At 41.8% G+C, this 16,775-nt stretch overlaps 1 protein-coding gene across 2 annotated transcripts in view; it reads right to left on the bottom strand.

Moving 5' to 3' along the window:
• Nucleotides 1-16,775, bottom strand: part of ARHGEF25 (Rho guanine nucleotide exchange factor 25) — an 896,541-nt gene that overhangs the window by 161,902 nt on the left and 717,864 nt on the right. For both annotated transcript variants that reach the window (XM_078688964.1, XM_078688966.1), the window contains one exon: nucleotides 5,051-5,140. In XM_078688964.1, the coding sequence (XP_078545090.1) occupies nucleotides 5,051-5,140 (90 nt within the window). The remainder of the gene's footprint in view (nucleotides 1-5,050; nucleotides 5,141-16,775) is intronic.

A 16,775-nucleotide genomic window follows, 5' to 3' on the forward strand; every position in this document is an offset into this window, starting at 1 on the left:
TTAATTCGTAGGTTAACAAGAACCCTTGAAGCTGTAGTAGATGAGACTGCCTCTGCTCTAGGTAACTTAACTGAAGAACAATCCTTTATGAGAATTGTCGTTTTACAGAATCGTCTCGTCCTTGACGTCATACTGGCCGATAGGGGCGGGGCCTGTAGAATTCTCGGATCCAGTTGTTGCATTTTCATTCCAAATAACGCGCCGTCTGTTTATTCAGCTATAACCAGACTCCATAAAATTGCCCATCTGTTACATCAAGATCCAGGCACCTGGACATGGTCCGGTTGGTTCTGGAATGTAATTTCCGCATGGGGATGGAAAGTCCTGTCCTTTCTAGGTATTGCAGTAGCGATCATATTTAGCTGCTGCCTCTGTATACAATGTGGCCCTGCGATTTGCAGCATGTGTGCTACCTCTTGTATTCCTAGTCCCAAGCCCCGTTCTAAATCCCGTTCCAAGACAATTCGAGACGAGCAAATGGTACTGTATGAAATGATAGACGGTATCATGAATATTGATGTTTCCTGATGGAAACGTAGTGACAAGGAGGGAATGTGGAAAAGTAAATTTTGCCATGTTCTGTGTCCCTACGCCCCATCCATCATATGTTATGTATGCATGACCAATATGCATATGTTATTCCCCATTTCTGATTAATGACGCAATTACAGTTGTGTCCACCTCTAATATGTTAGTTTCCAGTCCTCGTGAATACTACGAATATCAGGCCTATGTAAAATAATGTTGCCACGTTTCTCAGTGTGCACGTTATTCCATTATAAAGTCCCCGTTTCTAGGCCTCAAAAGGGCCCGGACCCTGGATTCAGCTCCTGTCTCCTGAAAGCCTCGCTGAGGAGCGATACAGCCCCCACCTGTATCCTCGACCTTTCACTTACTTCCTGCCTCGCACTGCCCGGTGCAGCCCGGCCCTGCCTCTAAGTCTGCCAAAAGTATGTTATAGTTCCAGCTATCAGTTCAGTCCTCCTCCTTTGCATTCCTAAGCTACTGAACTGCATCAATAGTTTCCGTCGTTGTCTAGCCTTCTCGTCTCCCTGTTAGAGAAATACTGTATTTAATGGTCATTTAGTATTCTTCATCACGCATTTCATGTAGAATAATGCATGGTCCAGTCTTAGAATCAAGTTAGCCTCTCCCCTCATGACTTCTAGTTTATATCAACATGTTCCCTAAACATTAGATACCAGATAGGGTTTAGGTACATGTCGCTCCGACCCTCCAGACTCTAGTCTCTGCTCCTAGCACAGAGTTCGTAGCCCCCAGCTTCTCCTAGTAACACGTCATTGCCAGTTTTCGCGCACCATTAGGTTAGAGGTCCCGGCTCCTTAGGTAGCCCCCTCCTATGTGTCCGCCCATTCATGACATATTCTGTTACGTTTTACTTCACATGTCTAAGTAAACTCCCAGTTACACCTCTTTTTACTGTTATCTCTCGCGACTGCTACACGTCATGCCTTCTGCTCCACCCACTGCTACGCCTACTGCAATGTAATGCTATGTGTTTGCGTTATGTATATAAATGAATGTCTTGTTATTGAATGTTAGCGAGCTCATCCCAGACCAAGCCCCGGCAGCTGCCGGGCCTCTTTTCCCCTGTCATCCTGTTCCTATGCAGGTTGTCCTGATCCTGTCCTTATGCTGTAATAAACCTACAGAAACTCCTACTACCTCGAATCTTGACTCTTATTTATTGAGCTATCTGTTATTCATTCATTCATCCAAAAATAGGGTATTATTTATTTATTTACCACAACAGAGGTAGGGGCTCATATCATAAGTCGTTTCTCTTTTCAGAAGGATGGAACACTCATACGAAGCAAAGGGCTTTCATCAGAAGGTCATGGCTCTCTTCATTTAGGCAAGATTCTCCTCAGGGGTTTGGGCAATCTTTAGACTGGCCAGGCTATCTCCAGTGGAGCAAACCTCCCTTCAGAAGGCTGTTTTGATCAAGGAGGGGCTCCCTTCAGAAGGGAGGTGTGGCTCTCTTCAAAAGTGTTTCTTTTTTAAATTAAAGGGCTCTGTCCTAAAAGCTGGGGCTTGATTAAAAAGGGTGGAGCTCTCACTAGATAGATGTCTCTCTCTTCATAAATTAAGTGCTCTTTCCAGAAGTGTGAGGTCCTCTCTAGAATGGTGGAAGACTCTTCAGAAGGAAGAGGCTGTCTTCAAAAACAAAGAACCCATTGAAAATAGTACTCTTCCGAAGGATGGGACTCTGCATAGGGCATGTTTCTGACAAGAAGGGTGGTGTGATTTGCTCCAGAACACTAGGACTTCCTCCAAAAGGGTGGGACGGCCTCCTGATGGACTCTCTATGGCTTCTGGAAAAGCAGACCTCTCTCAAGAAGAGCATGGACCTATATAACAGTACGAGGTTCCAACAGCACAGGTGGGGTTTTCTTCACATGGGGATAGCTCCTTCAAGCAAGACAGGCTCTTCTGACAAAATCATGTCTCTCTCCAGACTGAGAAGAAATCTCTATGGAAGGACAGGACTGACAGCAGGATAATGCTCACTGACAAGATCACTATGCAGCTCGCTGCTCTTCACATGATTAAAGTCAAACTGGTATAGCAGAAGAGACAGTGTGTAATGTAAAATAAACTGTACCCACTCCTGCTCTTGAGTGGGAGGACTTGGTTCATATCTCATGTCCAATCCATCCTTAAACTGTAAATAGAGACTTCGAAGAAGACCCAGTCATGATCCATCTTTTTACTGAGGCAGAAATCTGTCTCCAGGGTTCACAGGTAAGGCCACCATTAACTCAGTTTTGTTCATGGATCCACCAGAATCTGTCAAATAGCACTGACTTTGAATTAGAGTCAACACCCTGGGTAATGAAGCCTCTCTAAACCTCAGAGACATGGCAGTGCCCACAGTCCCTAGTGAAAATCCCACCAATTTACTGAGGTTGTTACACAACCACCACATTTGCTTAGCATGGATGTTTATTATTGATAGCCAGGAGTGTCAACTAGTATCAATGACTTGCCATTTGGTACCTTAAGAGCTGCTCATGCCCAGGCCTCTGAAGCCAATGGGAGAAACTCAAAGTGAATAGGGTTCAAGAAGGCTTGTTTACTTTCTACAACTTAGACTCCTTGTTCTCCACTAGCACCTGAGCAGGCAAATAAAAAGGCAGCTAAAAGGCTAAGGGAGGGACAAGGAGTCAGCCCTGTGATATCATCAGGAGTCAAAGGGTGAATTATGCCACTTCTGTTACACAAGGCATTTTGGTTAAGTAATATATATGCAAGAGACACCAGGGATGTGGAATTGCTATAGCCCGATGCCCAGGACATATTGTTTGGGGTCAAGGGCAACAAGCGTTCATGTGTATTTTTCCCTTGGGACAAGTAGGCCCAACCCCCTGCAGCACAAACCCATTGGCTGCCAGTTTGCAGTACCACATTATGGATCAGGGAAGGGTAATGTCTGCAGTTAAGGTAATAATTTTGCCAATTTGTTAATGCTGTTCAAACTTGTATTTATGGTTCATTAATTGAAAGCCTTTATTATTAGGGTGAGCGCTCTAAGTAAATATTGGAAGGTCCGACTGCACTACTGACAGTGGTTCCAGTATAAAAATGTGTACACGCGTTTTCAAAGTTTAGCAATAGGAGGCTATGTGTAATGCTCCCAAAATGCTCTGATTTCATGCAAATACTTGCTTAAGCTTGAGAGCAAGATTGAAGATTCTTTCATTTCAAAATAAAATGTTCATAGAAAATATGAAAGCAGGAAAAAAATTTGGCTTAACTACTGTACAATTTCAGGTACCATTTCTTTGCAGCATCATTTAGTAACATGTGTTGACGCATGCATTTCACAAATATATTCATAATGGAAAATCAGTGTAACCAGTTTCAATAAGAGTATGGGAAACAAAAAAACAAGCATTGGCAAAGCCAGCAGGCCTGAAATTGGTAGTCAGTTTTTTAAATGTGTGACTTGTTTTGGTGCCGTTTTGTAAAACCTCATTGGTGTAGGAGCTGCCGGGCCCTCGCCATTACAAACATTATAACAAACATTGGCGAAAGCAAAAATTGTTTTTAGCATCAAAAAGCACACACTGCCACAGTAGTTACTGGCACTAAACAAAATTACTTAGTGTGCTCATATTCTCCTTGTGAAAGAGCAGAATGCTGTCACTCATAGTGAAGCAAGCCCATACAGCGAGAGAGACAGAATTTTAATACACGCAAAAGGTCATGGTCAACGCCAGATCAAATTAGGGCATCAATTATTAAACAAAGTATCAAATGTGCACCTATAGTATATGTCCTTGCATTGAGTGCAGCTATACAGCTTTCGTGAATTCCCAAGAACTTACAGAAGTAGGATAAGAAATAGTACTCCTAGAAAATATTTGTGAACTGCATTTTAGCATGAACAAACATGAAATTTGATTGTCTGCAAGTTCACATTTCCTCCAACCACTTTTTTCCCAATTCTGGAAGGTGGTTTACATCTGCCATTGTCTGGAGTAAATTGCCAACATTTCTCAGTATGGGAAAAGATTAGAGAATAGTTGTTGAAAACCCTTAAAGCATGCAAGTTAGTAGGTTTGCACAGACTCGAAAGGACATTCTAACCCTGTAACTACTGTTTACCACTACCTTCAGCCCCAGTATGTAGATCTGTGGAAATGTGGCAACATAAGGGGATTACAAGTATTCAAACATTGCTATGGTATGAGCCCTGGCATAATCAGAGAGGCTATATCAGAGTACCTATATAATGAGATGGCTGCCATAATTTGTTGTTGCACTACATGGCACCAAAGGGGCAAGTGAATTTTGTCACAGGACAAGTAGATTTATGAAGCAACCTGCCCTATGGACAAGTAGATATTTTATTAAATTCCACACAGAGCACTATCCTTTTTGCTCCTCATTTTTAGCCGTTGGTCAGGCAAATGCAGTCTGCACTGCTCTTCATCTTTATTACACCCTTCCTATGACAAATACTATACCCGCTGAGCAGTACAGCTCAAGAATAAAAACAAAACAAAGCAATCACACAACTCACCTCAAAATAGGTGTCGATGTATTCTGATACAATATGTTCAGACTTGGGTTTATTTTGACAGTAAACAACATACATGTGCAGGCGACGCTCCTGTAAAACATATGAGCCAACATGGTTAAATATTTTCTGGGCTTGCGAATCTACTGAAACACCATATTAACACCTCAATGCAGTTACAGGCCTCTGTAGGAGACAACAGCATAAAAACACCTCACTAGCTATGCCACAATATTATACCACGAAAACAAGTTAAACTGCAAAGAGTCTTAACATTAAAGACTGTTGATCAAAATAATAGGACCCTGAGTGGAGTTGAAACTCCTTTCTAAATGAATTCTGAGCACCATTAAAGTAATTGCGATTTATAGTGCAAAAAAGATTATTGAGAACGTTTGGAAAAAATGCTGATCACCTTTGATAAAAAAAAAAAAAATCTAGTCCTTTTAAAAATATAATTTGAACAAAATTAATAAATCAAACTTTTATGAATAACTGAACATTTTGGAAGGAATTCCTTGACCTTATAAAATTTGATCATTATTTAAATATTCATCCCTTCCAATAATCACTCATCTTTTTAATAATATGGATGGGCAGTCTGAAATGTAATTCCAATCATCTTAAAATAATTCGTTACTTTCAACAATATTCCAATCACTTTAAAATTTGTGACCAGTATTTTCGCGACCAGTTTTGAATTTTGCAAACCGAACTACTTACCAATAGGTAAATTAGTAAAATTCTGAATCCCACTGGTTGGCATTCCAACCTAGATATGTCGCAAATTGCAAATACAAACACAAAGATGGTCAGCAAACCACCATATTTGTGAATGCATTTAAATAAAGATTTTTTTTTCTAAGCAGACACATTTCCATTAAGGATGGAGTTGAAGGGCAGGGGAGGTTTAAAAAAAAAAGTTATTTAAACAAATATTTCTTTGAGAGTTAGCAGTGGTCCCCTGGACATGGGATCACTGCCTAATCCCCCATAATCTTTTAAATTAAGTCACAAAGTGAATGGGGTCCAGATGGTACCCATTCCCTTTTGCGAAAAAAATTACCATCCTGACTTTATAGTCGGCAACTTTTCAAAGGGTTGCAAGTGACATTTCATTCAGTAGCAAACCATTGATTTTTCTGGCACCACTTTTGTATTTAGAAAGAACATACAAAACCTGCCCCTTACAAACACCGAATCGATATCCAGTCACAAACTCATTTTGGCAATCAGTAAAACTTTACTGATTCACAAAATAAGTTTGGTACATGGTCAAACACATTTTTGCAGTCACAAACTCAGAATCGCAGAGCTTGCAGCTAGGAAAAATATTTGTACCGTCCTCATTTCCTCATAAACACCCTCACCGTATCTTGTACAGCACTCCCATACTTAATAAATATGGTTTTGATTAAAAAATATCTTTAAATGTATGCATACAATTTGGACAGCAATCCAAAAATGACAAACCTATATGAAAGGTTCCTGATCACATTTAAAGTTAAATAGGCACTTTGCTTGCAAGAACTTTGTGCTCTGTACGCTTCTGAAAACAATGTGTTTCTTTTTTTAATACTCGTACAAAAGCGTTCATTGTGCAGTTGTAGCCACCACAATAAAATTGTTAATCAATTCTGAATATCACAACATTCAAAACTACAAGAAAATACAGCGATTAGAGAAGTAGATGAAAAGTGGACGTATAAAATTAGAAAGCGAAAATAAGCCTCATTAAATGTAATTTCTATTCATACTGCACATAGCAGATAAAATGTGTAGTGCATCACAATTCAGCAATGTCTACGGATGCAACTATGATGCCTCTACTTAAAGCATCGCTGCAGCATCTATGCAAACTAAATAAAGTTTGCAACACTGTAAACAGAAAAACGACGATTGGGGTGTAGATGTCAGGTGATTTACTTCAGCAGTGCCCATCCTAGGTAGACGAAACCTCAACCAGGGCCATATAAAATAACTTTACATACAATTAATCTAAATAGACCTCATTTGCATTGTCCGTGGCTGTCCTAAAAATCTGTCCACCCCTGGTTTGTTGCATAATTACAGCCCCCAACAATCAAGTTCCTGAATACCAGAAGCAGACACTCTTGCCGTGGTTGCGGATACACAAGGCAGGGCAGCTGTAAATTGATACGGTTTTATCGCTTTTATTGTTACAGAAACCTCTGATAGCATGCCTCACCCCCACAATACCTGTGAGCGAACTCGCCCAGGGACGTAAAACAGAGGCTTACCCTGACATGAAGGCGCTCAGCTTAGGTCTAGCCGTTCACACACAACCTGTCGAATTTCAATAACGTCTGATTATTAAAGATCGAGATATAAAATACCAGTGCAAAGGCTTACTCCTCTGCAAAGCTGAGATTTACATCATTTCCTCATGTACTTAAGGCCAAGGGATTCAAAAAGGGATGTTGAGGAGTATGCAGATAAGTATTACTTCTTTATTGTCAACAATACAATACATCCATAAACACACTCGATAAAATCACATATTAACACTCATGTAGAATAAAGCAATAAATTACGTATTAAAGTCAATGAAAACATTAGCTAGTTCACCTACTAATTACACAACTCATGTGATTATATTTGGCAGCAGACACTAAATCTAGCACCTTCGTTTTAGTGCGTTGGTGCTTTAATGCCAGGCAGATAGCAAGAATTTCGACTTTCCGGACATCACACAAGGGCTGGAATCAACTTGAAAATTCTTAAGAAGTTCTGATTCTGCTTCATGCCCAGCACATGGCACAAAGGTTTGACGCATTTCAAGCTGGGTTCCTAAGATTTGCAAAACATAAAAAATGTTCCTCGGTCTCATCAAACTAGTTGCAAACAGGACATAGCCTGGATTTAGGTTCAGAAGTTCTGAGAGTTCATAAAGGATACTAACGGGAGGATCTCCAGCAGAAACTTTATGTAAAGGATTCTTGCTAAAAATGGATGGATGTAAAATTTATAACCTCATTTCATGTTTAAGAACCCACTGGACAGTCGACCCATGGAAGATGATGAGTACAGTTTCTCAAAAGTGTAATGCCAGTCTCTCGTCACAATACATTGAACGCTTAGAGTGGAAGAGGTCCTAGTCTAGGTCTTGCCTAATCTCAAGTCTGACAGTGTGTTCTTTACATATCTCAGTCAGGCAATCTTGGTAATTTGCACTCTTCCTAAAAAATCCTGAAGACTCTCTCTGTATAAATTTGCAGCCAGATTCTGAGAATCTGGCCCTTTGTGAGCGCTATTTTTGCATTTGGGATTCATCATCCCAAATGCAAAAATCGCAATTTTAGAAATCGCTAAATTGCGAATAATTGCATTTAAGGAATCTCAATTTGAGATTCCTTAAATGCAATTCATGAACCATTTTAAAATTGCGAATTCGCAATCTGGGGCCACTATTTACCGCGAAGTCTAACTACGTGGTAAATAGCGAAAACTTAGAAAAATGCACTTCAGTGCATTTTACTAAGTTGTATGTTACACACACACATGTCCTTTGACATGTGTGTGCACAACACCAGTGTACCTTACCATTTCAGGGGTGCTACAGGGTGTCCTTTGAACACCCTGCTACCCTTGAAATCGCTTCCTTATAGCCGATTCGCTAATTGCGAATCGCAAATAAGGAATGACTCCCCATTCATTCCTATGGGCCTTTAGGCCCATAGGAATGAATGGGAAAGCCATTCCTTATTTGCGATTAGCAATTAACGAATCGCAAATAAGGAAGCAGTAGAAATCGCAAAAAATATTGCGATTTCTACATGCATCCCGTTTTGCGAGTCTTTAATAGCGATTCCTTAAAAATCGCTATTAAGGACTCGCAAAACGGGACTTTGATGAATCTGGGGGCTGGTTCCATAACATTTTGTGCGTGCTCCATACAGAAGGAAAGGTATTAGGCCTAAAAGCACATACGTGAAGCCAAATTCACCAAGCATTTTCTGCACATAGGCAATTAGGCATGTACATCCCAAATCATAGAGCTATTTTTACAACTGAGGAACGGGATGTCTTCACATGTATAAGGACTTTACATGTGAAGATTAGCTAAGGTCTCTCTAGAAGTGAATTTTAAGGGAAACACATTTGACCACAGAAAAAGTGCTGGGGTCACTTATGTGTTTGTATATATCTCATAGATGATATCACTCATAACATGTCAAATGATATCATTGATGACATCAATGATTATATTTAAATAACAACTTTGTTAAGATTACTTATAAGAACCACCTAAATCGATGGTTGGAAGATAGCAGGACACATTTTCTATGAGTTCTCAATTATGTGCCTCATCCATGTCACACTGACCTGTACTGACTGGCATTTTAACCTTTTAATCCTTTCAATGTAATGAATTGATGAAGAATCTTCTTTTCTCCTTTTTCCTTCCTGTTTTAACCCTACAGGCCCACTCGACTAATCAGGCAAAGTCAATTATAGTCCTGAAGATGATCCCACTATACCTTAGGAGATAGGGATCGAAACGTTCGTCGACTGTTTTGCAGTACTGCCTGTTTTATGATTCTCATTTTTTTACGGCAGTTACTGTGGGTTTGTGCTTATTCAAAAATTGTTTGTATTGTATTATAAGCCACCCTGTTCTCCTTGTTTGCCTGTAAACTCCCTTTTCTTTCCCCCTGTATTGTTTTCTTCTGACTAGGTACAGGCTTGTGCCCAGTTACCATTGTGCGACCAGTTTCGCTTTATTCTGCCTATGAAAAATTACTTTCAAAATAAATGCTTCTCGGTCCGGCTGGACACTGAAGAAGATAAACACAGCCTTCATCACGAGCCTGTGTAAATTATTTTTCTAAATATTATTCATAAAACCTAGGACCTCTGTTAAACAAAAATAACTAGTTCCACCCGTGGTCCTTGGCCAATCTTACGGGTTCCCTTGTATACTGATACCTGTACAGTGAAGCAGCCCCAGCAGCAGACTGTCAGTTATTTCCCTAGTTATCAACTGCAGCTTCACCAACGAGTTCAAATGAACAATTTGAGTGCTGATATTTTGTATTCAATCTAAAAGTCAGGCACTTTTGAACTCAATTTTGTTGGCATAGGAGCTATTGAATTTTAAGTGTGTCTTGATGAGCACACTGAAGTAAATAATCATTGAGATGTTAATGCAGGTATGAAACTCGCGTGTTAAAAATGTGAAGATAGTTGTGTAGTTTTAGTAATATGAGGCATAATGTATTTTTAATTGGTTAAAAATAGTTAAAGAGGGAGGCATTTGCATAAGTACAGCATCCCCTTTTCACATCTGTTTACTCCTCCAAGTCATCTTAATTACTTAACAGCTCCCTAATTTTAAAGTAGTAAAGATTTTGGTAGACAAACTTTGTGCACAGTGGTGGTAGTCTGCCAACAGAAGATCACCTATAGAGAATTTGGCGCAGGCCCAGTGGCCCTCCCCTGCTTTGCATGGCCAGAGGCTGCATGGGTTGGCTACCTGCTGAGTTTTGGGCGCAAGGGCTTGCCTTGAGGACAGGCCCTGTGGCCAACTCCCGCTGTGCATAGCTGAAGGTTGTGTGCAACTGGGGTTGGGTGCCAGTGGGAGAGTTCAGCTTAGGGCATAGCCAACTCTCACTGCTTAAGGCCTTGCACAGTTGGGTTGAGCACTTGTGGAGTGTTTGGTGCCGAACAAATTTAGAATATGATAAAAAAAATATAACTGAAAACACAAGAGCTAAAATGTTGTTATAATTAGGTGTTGAACTCAGGTGCTGGAGAACCAGCAAGCAAAACAGTCACACTCCTGTGAGGCTCTTGCGATGGAGGGAAACATCCAGCAACTTCCTCCACTTCACTTTACCCCACATTGTAGCTAAGGCTATACCCTGCTTCTCATAGCTCTCGGGAACCAGAAAAATATTGGTATCAGTTGTTTGTGGTCCTGCATCCCAGAACAAAACACTCCTAAAAGATCTAGATGCTATTTTGATGACAGCCAAGTGGGTCTGGTGAGGGTGATCCATGAGCCACGTGACGGAGCATGGGATGTGTACGACTATCATTGGGAAAGCTGTCACCTCGAAACATAAAGAGCGGAGCGCCCATGGCTGACTGGCAGTGCCGGCAGCTGGAGGAGAGTCCGAAAGACCAATGATGAGGGAGCCACGGCAGGCCTGGGCACCTTTACGGTAGACCGTATACCAGAGAGAGGTGAGGCGGGCCCGTTGCTGCTGGCGGAGGATGCCGCTGGGAGTGCAGAGGAGTGTGGTGGTGGGACAAGTGTCGTTCAGCAGATTGATGGGGTCCCCCAGCTTGTGCCACTATGCCTGGGGTCTGGTGTTGGCACAAAGAGCATCATGGCCATGAATTAATGGACCGCATTGAGGCCCTGCGAGGATGAAGGGGCTTGGGCTACATCACCATCCCATCTTGTGGTGTGGTACTTGTGGTGTAAGTCTGCTCCGGCTGCTGCTGTATTCCCTGTGTGAGCACCCATGAAAGTTAATTGGCCTGTTAAGGAGGACCACTATTCCACCGTCAGATATGACGGGGGTCCCAAGTCTGGAGGCGGACCCCGGCAGGCACAACTCCAACAAGAGCACTGTGGCTATTACTATTTGCAGCATCTTTTCAAGCCTCTCACTTGTGGGGAGCGTGGTCGGCTTGTGCCCATCTCTGGCTATAGAGACTACGTGAGAAGGCAGGACCTGGAATATTGTTCTACATGCAATGCGCAACTTGACACCTGTGTAGTCACATGCGTGGTGAAATGCGTCCATCCTCAGTGCTCTTTACTGTTTAAGTGCCTTGTGCTTGTGGAACAACCTTCTGCCCCCCAGACTCGGTCCCTGCCTTGGCCTAGCTGGATAATGCTACATTACTTGTTTGTGGGATGTTGGGTGAAGTCAGCAGTTTTATTTTTTATTATTAGCTTTCTGCTAACAGTACAAAACCTTAATAATAGTGACCATGACATAGCACAAAAACATTGATACATAATGGCACAACTCCAATTGCAGTAGTACATTATAGCCAAATCCCTAGGCTTCACAGCTAGCAATGTTGTAAGCAACATAGCAATCACAATATGGCGTGAACATGGGAGAGTGATAGGTATCGAGGACAAGACCAAAATAAAGGACCCCGCCAGCAATATCATGAACATGCCCACAGTCCCAAGGAAGTACAGAGGCAGACATATATGTCACAAAAAATACATTCGTCAAGGGCTGTGGACCGCAGCATGGAGTTGCAAATATACATTTAGAGGCTGGCAAGTCTCTGTAGGGCATGAACAGAGAGGTTGAAGTTCCGCATACAATGATGATTTTGCATTGCACCAGACAAGATCGTTGAGCCAGTTCTTAAACTTGGGCGCTGGCCAACGACCCCAGCAGCAAGTAATGCATCTCTTGGCAAGCAGCAGGGCCAAGGCAACACATTTCCAAGAAGTTGAGGGCAGATCTTTAACAAACCCCAGTATGGCCATAAGAGGTGTCAGCATGACCTTGCCCTCTGTCAAGTGAGAGGGTGCATCCTGTGCCTCCATCCAATAAAAATGTACTGGTGGACATGTCCATGCCAACTGTAGAAAGTCAGCTTCGTCTGAGCCACACCACATACACTGGGTGCATGATTTAAGACCAAACCTATGTAAATTGACAGGAGTATAATACACTGTCTGTAGGAATTTGCAATGAATAATTCTGAGCCTTCTACTGGCAGATATCAAACTGATCTGGGAGCAGCAGTAACAACATTGCTCATCAGAGAGGGCTGCTCCCAATTCCTGCTCCCAACACTCCCGAGCTGTGCTCCAAGAGCGCAAGGGCTCCGCCTGAGCAGTGTAGTATAAAAGAGAGACCAAGTGTTTAGGCCTAGAAATCTGAAGCATTGCATGCATGCTGTGCAACAAAGGTGGGGGACTCATCAGGGAAAGTGGGTGTAGCCACAGTAGAAATGCTTTTCAGCCTAATATAAATGAACACATCTAAGGGTAAGGCAGATTTTTCCCTTAAGTACTCAGCCTGTGTGAGGAATTTGCCATTGACATACAGATCCCTCCAGTGAGTGAGACCCCCTAGGCACCTATCTAGCACATTTTATTTCCAAAAATGAGAATAAACTACTCGACCGATTCCTGCAAGGTATATACTTGTGAACTGCATGTTGCAAACACGGATATCTGCAGCTAAAGTTCAACTAAGTCAGCTATTTTACTCGAAACGGTCTGTTTTAGGGCTTACATTGTGCACAGGGGACTGCAGGATACAGGGAAAAACTCTGCAGTACGGCGGCCCGGGTATTAAAAGAAATGCAATCAATGCCCACTTAGGTCGAGTATCCAAATGTAAGCACACTGGCGGCCTGAGTACACGTACTCCTGCAGAAGGGAGATGGCTCTTGAAGTCAGAGTGGTGTCTAAGTGTCTGTGTGTAGCTGTAAAAACACTGGCTTCCATCGGGGGGAGAGACCCCGAGGCTATGCACAATCCCCAGCTCAATTGTGGTGGGAGGATCAGGTTTTGGCACATACAATTAATATTCAAGGAGCCCAATAACCGTAGATATCCCTAAACTACATAATTCAGCCCTTATCATATATCAAAATACAGAGCTCAATTTTATTTTGCCACCTCACTTTGGGCCCAGCAATTTGCAAATCAGTCTTGATCCTGCTCCATTGGGAACAGCCCAGCCCGAACTGCCAGGCCAGGTCTTCCCTGGACCGGGAACAAGAATCCTGGGGACGGTTTCAGGGTATCACCCCTCATCAGCCATGCTAGCTTGACTACAGTGGAATGAAGAGCACTGGACCCACATCTGGGCATACCTGTCCTACTTAGGGTGACAAATGCAAAAAGAACAAATGATGGACAGAATGTTGAACAAATCAAACACTCACCCCCAGTCACAGATCTTGGTTAAAACCACTGGGTTTTTGCTCGCCATCTCATTCCAGTTTGGACCCAGCCTTTTGCAAATCAGTCCTGACCCTGCTCCATTGGAAGCCCGAACTGCCATGCACGGTGCTCCCTGTACTGAACACAACAACCCAGGACAGGTTTTACCCTAGTTAGGGCTCATCAGCCAGGTATAGCCGGTGACATAGTGGGCACGGGACCAAGCCTGCTCATACCTGTTCCACCAAGAGTGACACACTAAGGTATGCAAAAATGTGATGGATGGAATGCTTGAATTAATTTCAGCCACTGGTAATTACTCAGGTTCACTGGCTTTAACAATGACTGCTCTGTTTCGTCATTGCTTTTGCAAAACATAATTGTAGGGAGATGCCGGGTTCTCACCAAAGTAAAAAAAAAATGCTTAAAATCTAAAATAGTTTTGGGTATCAAAAAGCACATCTTTCCAAAGCAGCCTCTAACATTTAGAGAACCATTTTGGGTGCAGATGCGCTTCATGTAAAAGAGCAGAATATGTCATTCACAGTGATGTCAGCCAATGGCTGTTGTGGGCTGACCCAATATCCCATGCTGTATGCTGAAGTGAGCTGGTAGAAATAAGTGAAATGCAGAAAAATAGACTAATAGATGAAGAGGGCTGGATGACAGCCCCTATAAGTAAATATACATATAATTTTAGCAAAATCAAAATGCCTTCGCTAATACTAAACCTAAAGAGCATGACGTGGCACCGGATCCCTTGTCAGGGGTATAAAGTGCTACATAAATGAAACTACAATACAGTACACTCTTGCCCAGTTGAATCTTGAATGTAGCCACCCAGCAGGGGGGGAGTATGATCAGTGTGTAACCAAGATCATCCCTTCTGCACACACCTGCAGATACCAGGTTCGATCCTCAACCTTCCGATCGGATTAAATGACAACCACTGAATTGGGCACTAATAACCCCATTTATTAAGGCGCCAAGAGAATATTCAGTTTCGTATGAGTGTGCACCATCTAAAAAGGACATTATTATTAAAATTCATCTCTCTGATAGACTGCTGCATCCTGCAGAGCCGTCGCCATGGAAACCAGAGATCAGTACTTTCTGCAAGTTTATGAACGATTTTGTTCATTTTTTTCTCTCATATATCGACAAATCTCCAGAGGAATCTCTCAATTGACAACTTCTTGGGGGCTTTTTCTTCGGTTTGTGCTTGTTTGCCTCCCAGTGGCACTAGTCCGTGGCATTCTTGCAAGAAGTGAAATTTAATAACATAACAGCTGCCACCCGACATGCAAGCGATACCAAAGGGGATGATGGACGGAGTGTTTGACCAAATCAAACACTCACCTCCAGTCTGAACTGGGGTGGTGGAGTGAGCTAAAGAATGATGATAAATTAAACCTAGATCAGTTGACTGGGGGTGAGTGTTTGATTTGCTCAAACGCTCCATCCATCATCCCCTTTGATATCAACATGCAAGAACATAAAAAAAAACTATATGTAGAAAGCTAGTGTAAAGAAAAATCATTTTGAGCTTCAAGGAGACACCAACCTGTCAAAACTTTAAAAAACTGAACACGCGACGAGTTGCATCAGGGTGTGACACACCAGTCTAGGATGGCTGGATGGATCCATTCCAGAGTTTCATGCTATCCTCATATGAACCATTTACGTAGAATAAATATTTACATAGTGGTTATCCCAAAAACCTGGCCTGGATTTCCACCGCCCAGGGCCCTAGGGTTCAGATTGAAATAAACAAGCTACTGGAATGAATTAATCATATTTTACCCTTATGTACCTTCTCAGATGACTAGCATGCATTTAGTATTTGCTAGTATTTAAATAACTATAAATATAAAAATGTGGTACTTATTTAGATGTTGTCTTTTGTAAAATAATTTAAGGCTATATTGCTTTATGACTACTTCAGAACAAGCAGTGGGTGAGCCAGGCAAGGCTCGAACCTAGTAAGAATATTGTAAGGAACTCTATGAAGATGTACATCGGAAGAAGATTATACTGGTGGAGGGCATCCGTTTCTTAAGTGTAGGGGTAGTTCTCATTTATTATAGATATTTAGAACTTAACCAATATGCAATGTTTTACGTGACAATAATCACAGCAAATTTGTAAAAGTAGACTCCTCACAGAAGCAACCATGGGTATCATGATGCATTCAAAGCCCTGGGTTAGTCATCATAGGCATACTCATGTGTACTACAGTCTCCAGTTGAGGCTCAGAGAACCCTCCAACTTATAGACTGTCATATTTATCTTCGAGTAGGTTATGAAAGAACAGTAGTGTACTGTGCTTTGTACTGCTGACTCAATCCTTGATAGCCATTATGTCCTATTCTTTGTATGTTAGTCCCTGATGGTGCTTTTTCATTATATTACGCTTTGGACAAACATTTATATTGATCAGCATTATGCATACTTATATTGAGTGTGATATTCATGTTAAGTTGACCATAAGCCTCAATTTAAAAGGCTCATGTTAAGATGCAATGCTTCTCTGTCTGCTGTTATTTCTTTTAACCTTTTCTCGTTTAGGACCAAAGCTGCACCAGTCCACGTTATTCGAAATGTATCAGATTGTTTGTTTTTGTGTGACTGTTTATTGGTGCATGTTTCTTGGAGAGTTGAATAATGAACCCAACAGGTGAAAAAAGGAATGCTCTAACTGAATTGTATCATTTTACTACAAGATATCCCCTGACGGCCATGCAGCAGATACTCCATTGTGTGGTAACTGGGAAGACCAAAACTGTGTTATCATTAAATGTTTGATTCTGGTTGGTTCTCATCATG

The sequence above is a fragment of the Lissotriton helveticus genome, chromosome 1_1, assembly GCF_964261635.1.
Source record: "Lissotriton helveticus chromosome 1_1, aLisHel1.1, whole genome shotgun sequence".
In the NCBI taxonomy this organism is placed as follows: domain Eukaryota; kingdom Metazoa; phylum Chordata; class Amphibia; order Caudata; family Salamandridae; genus Lissotriton; species Lissotriton helveticus.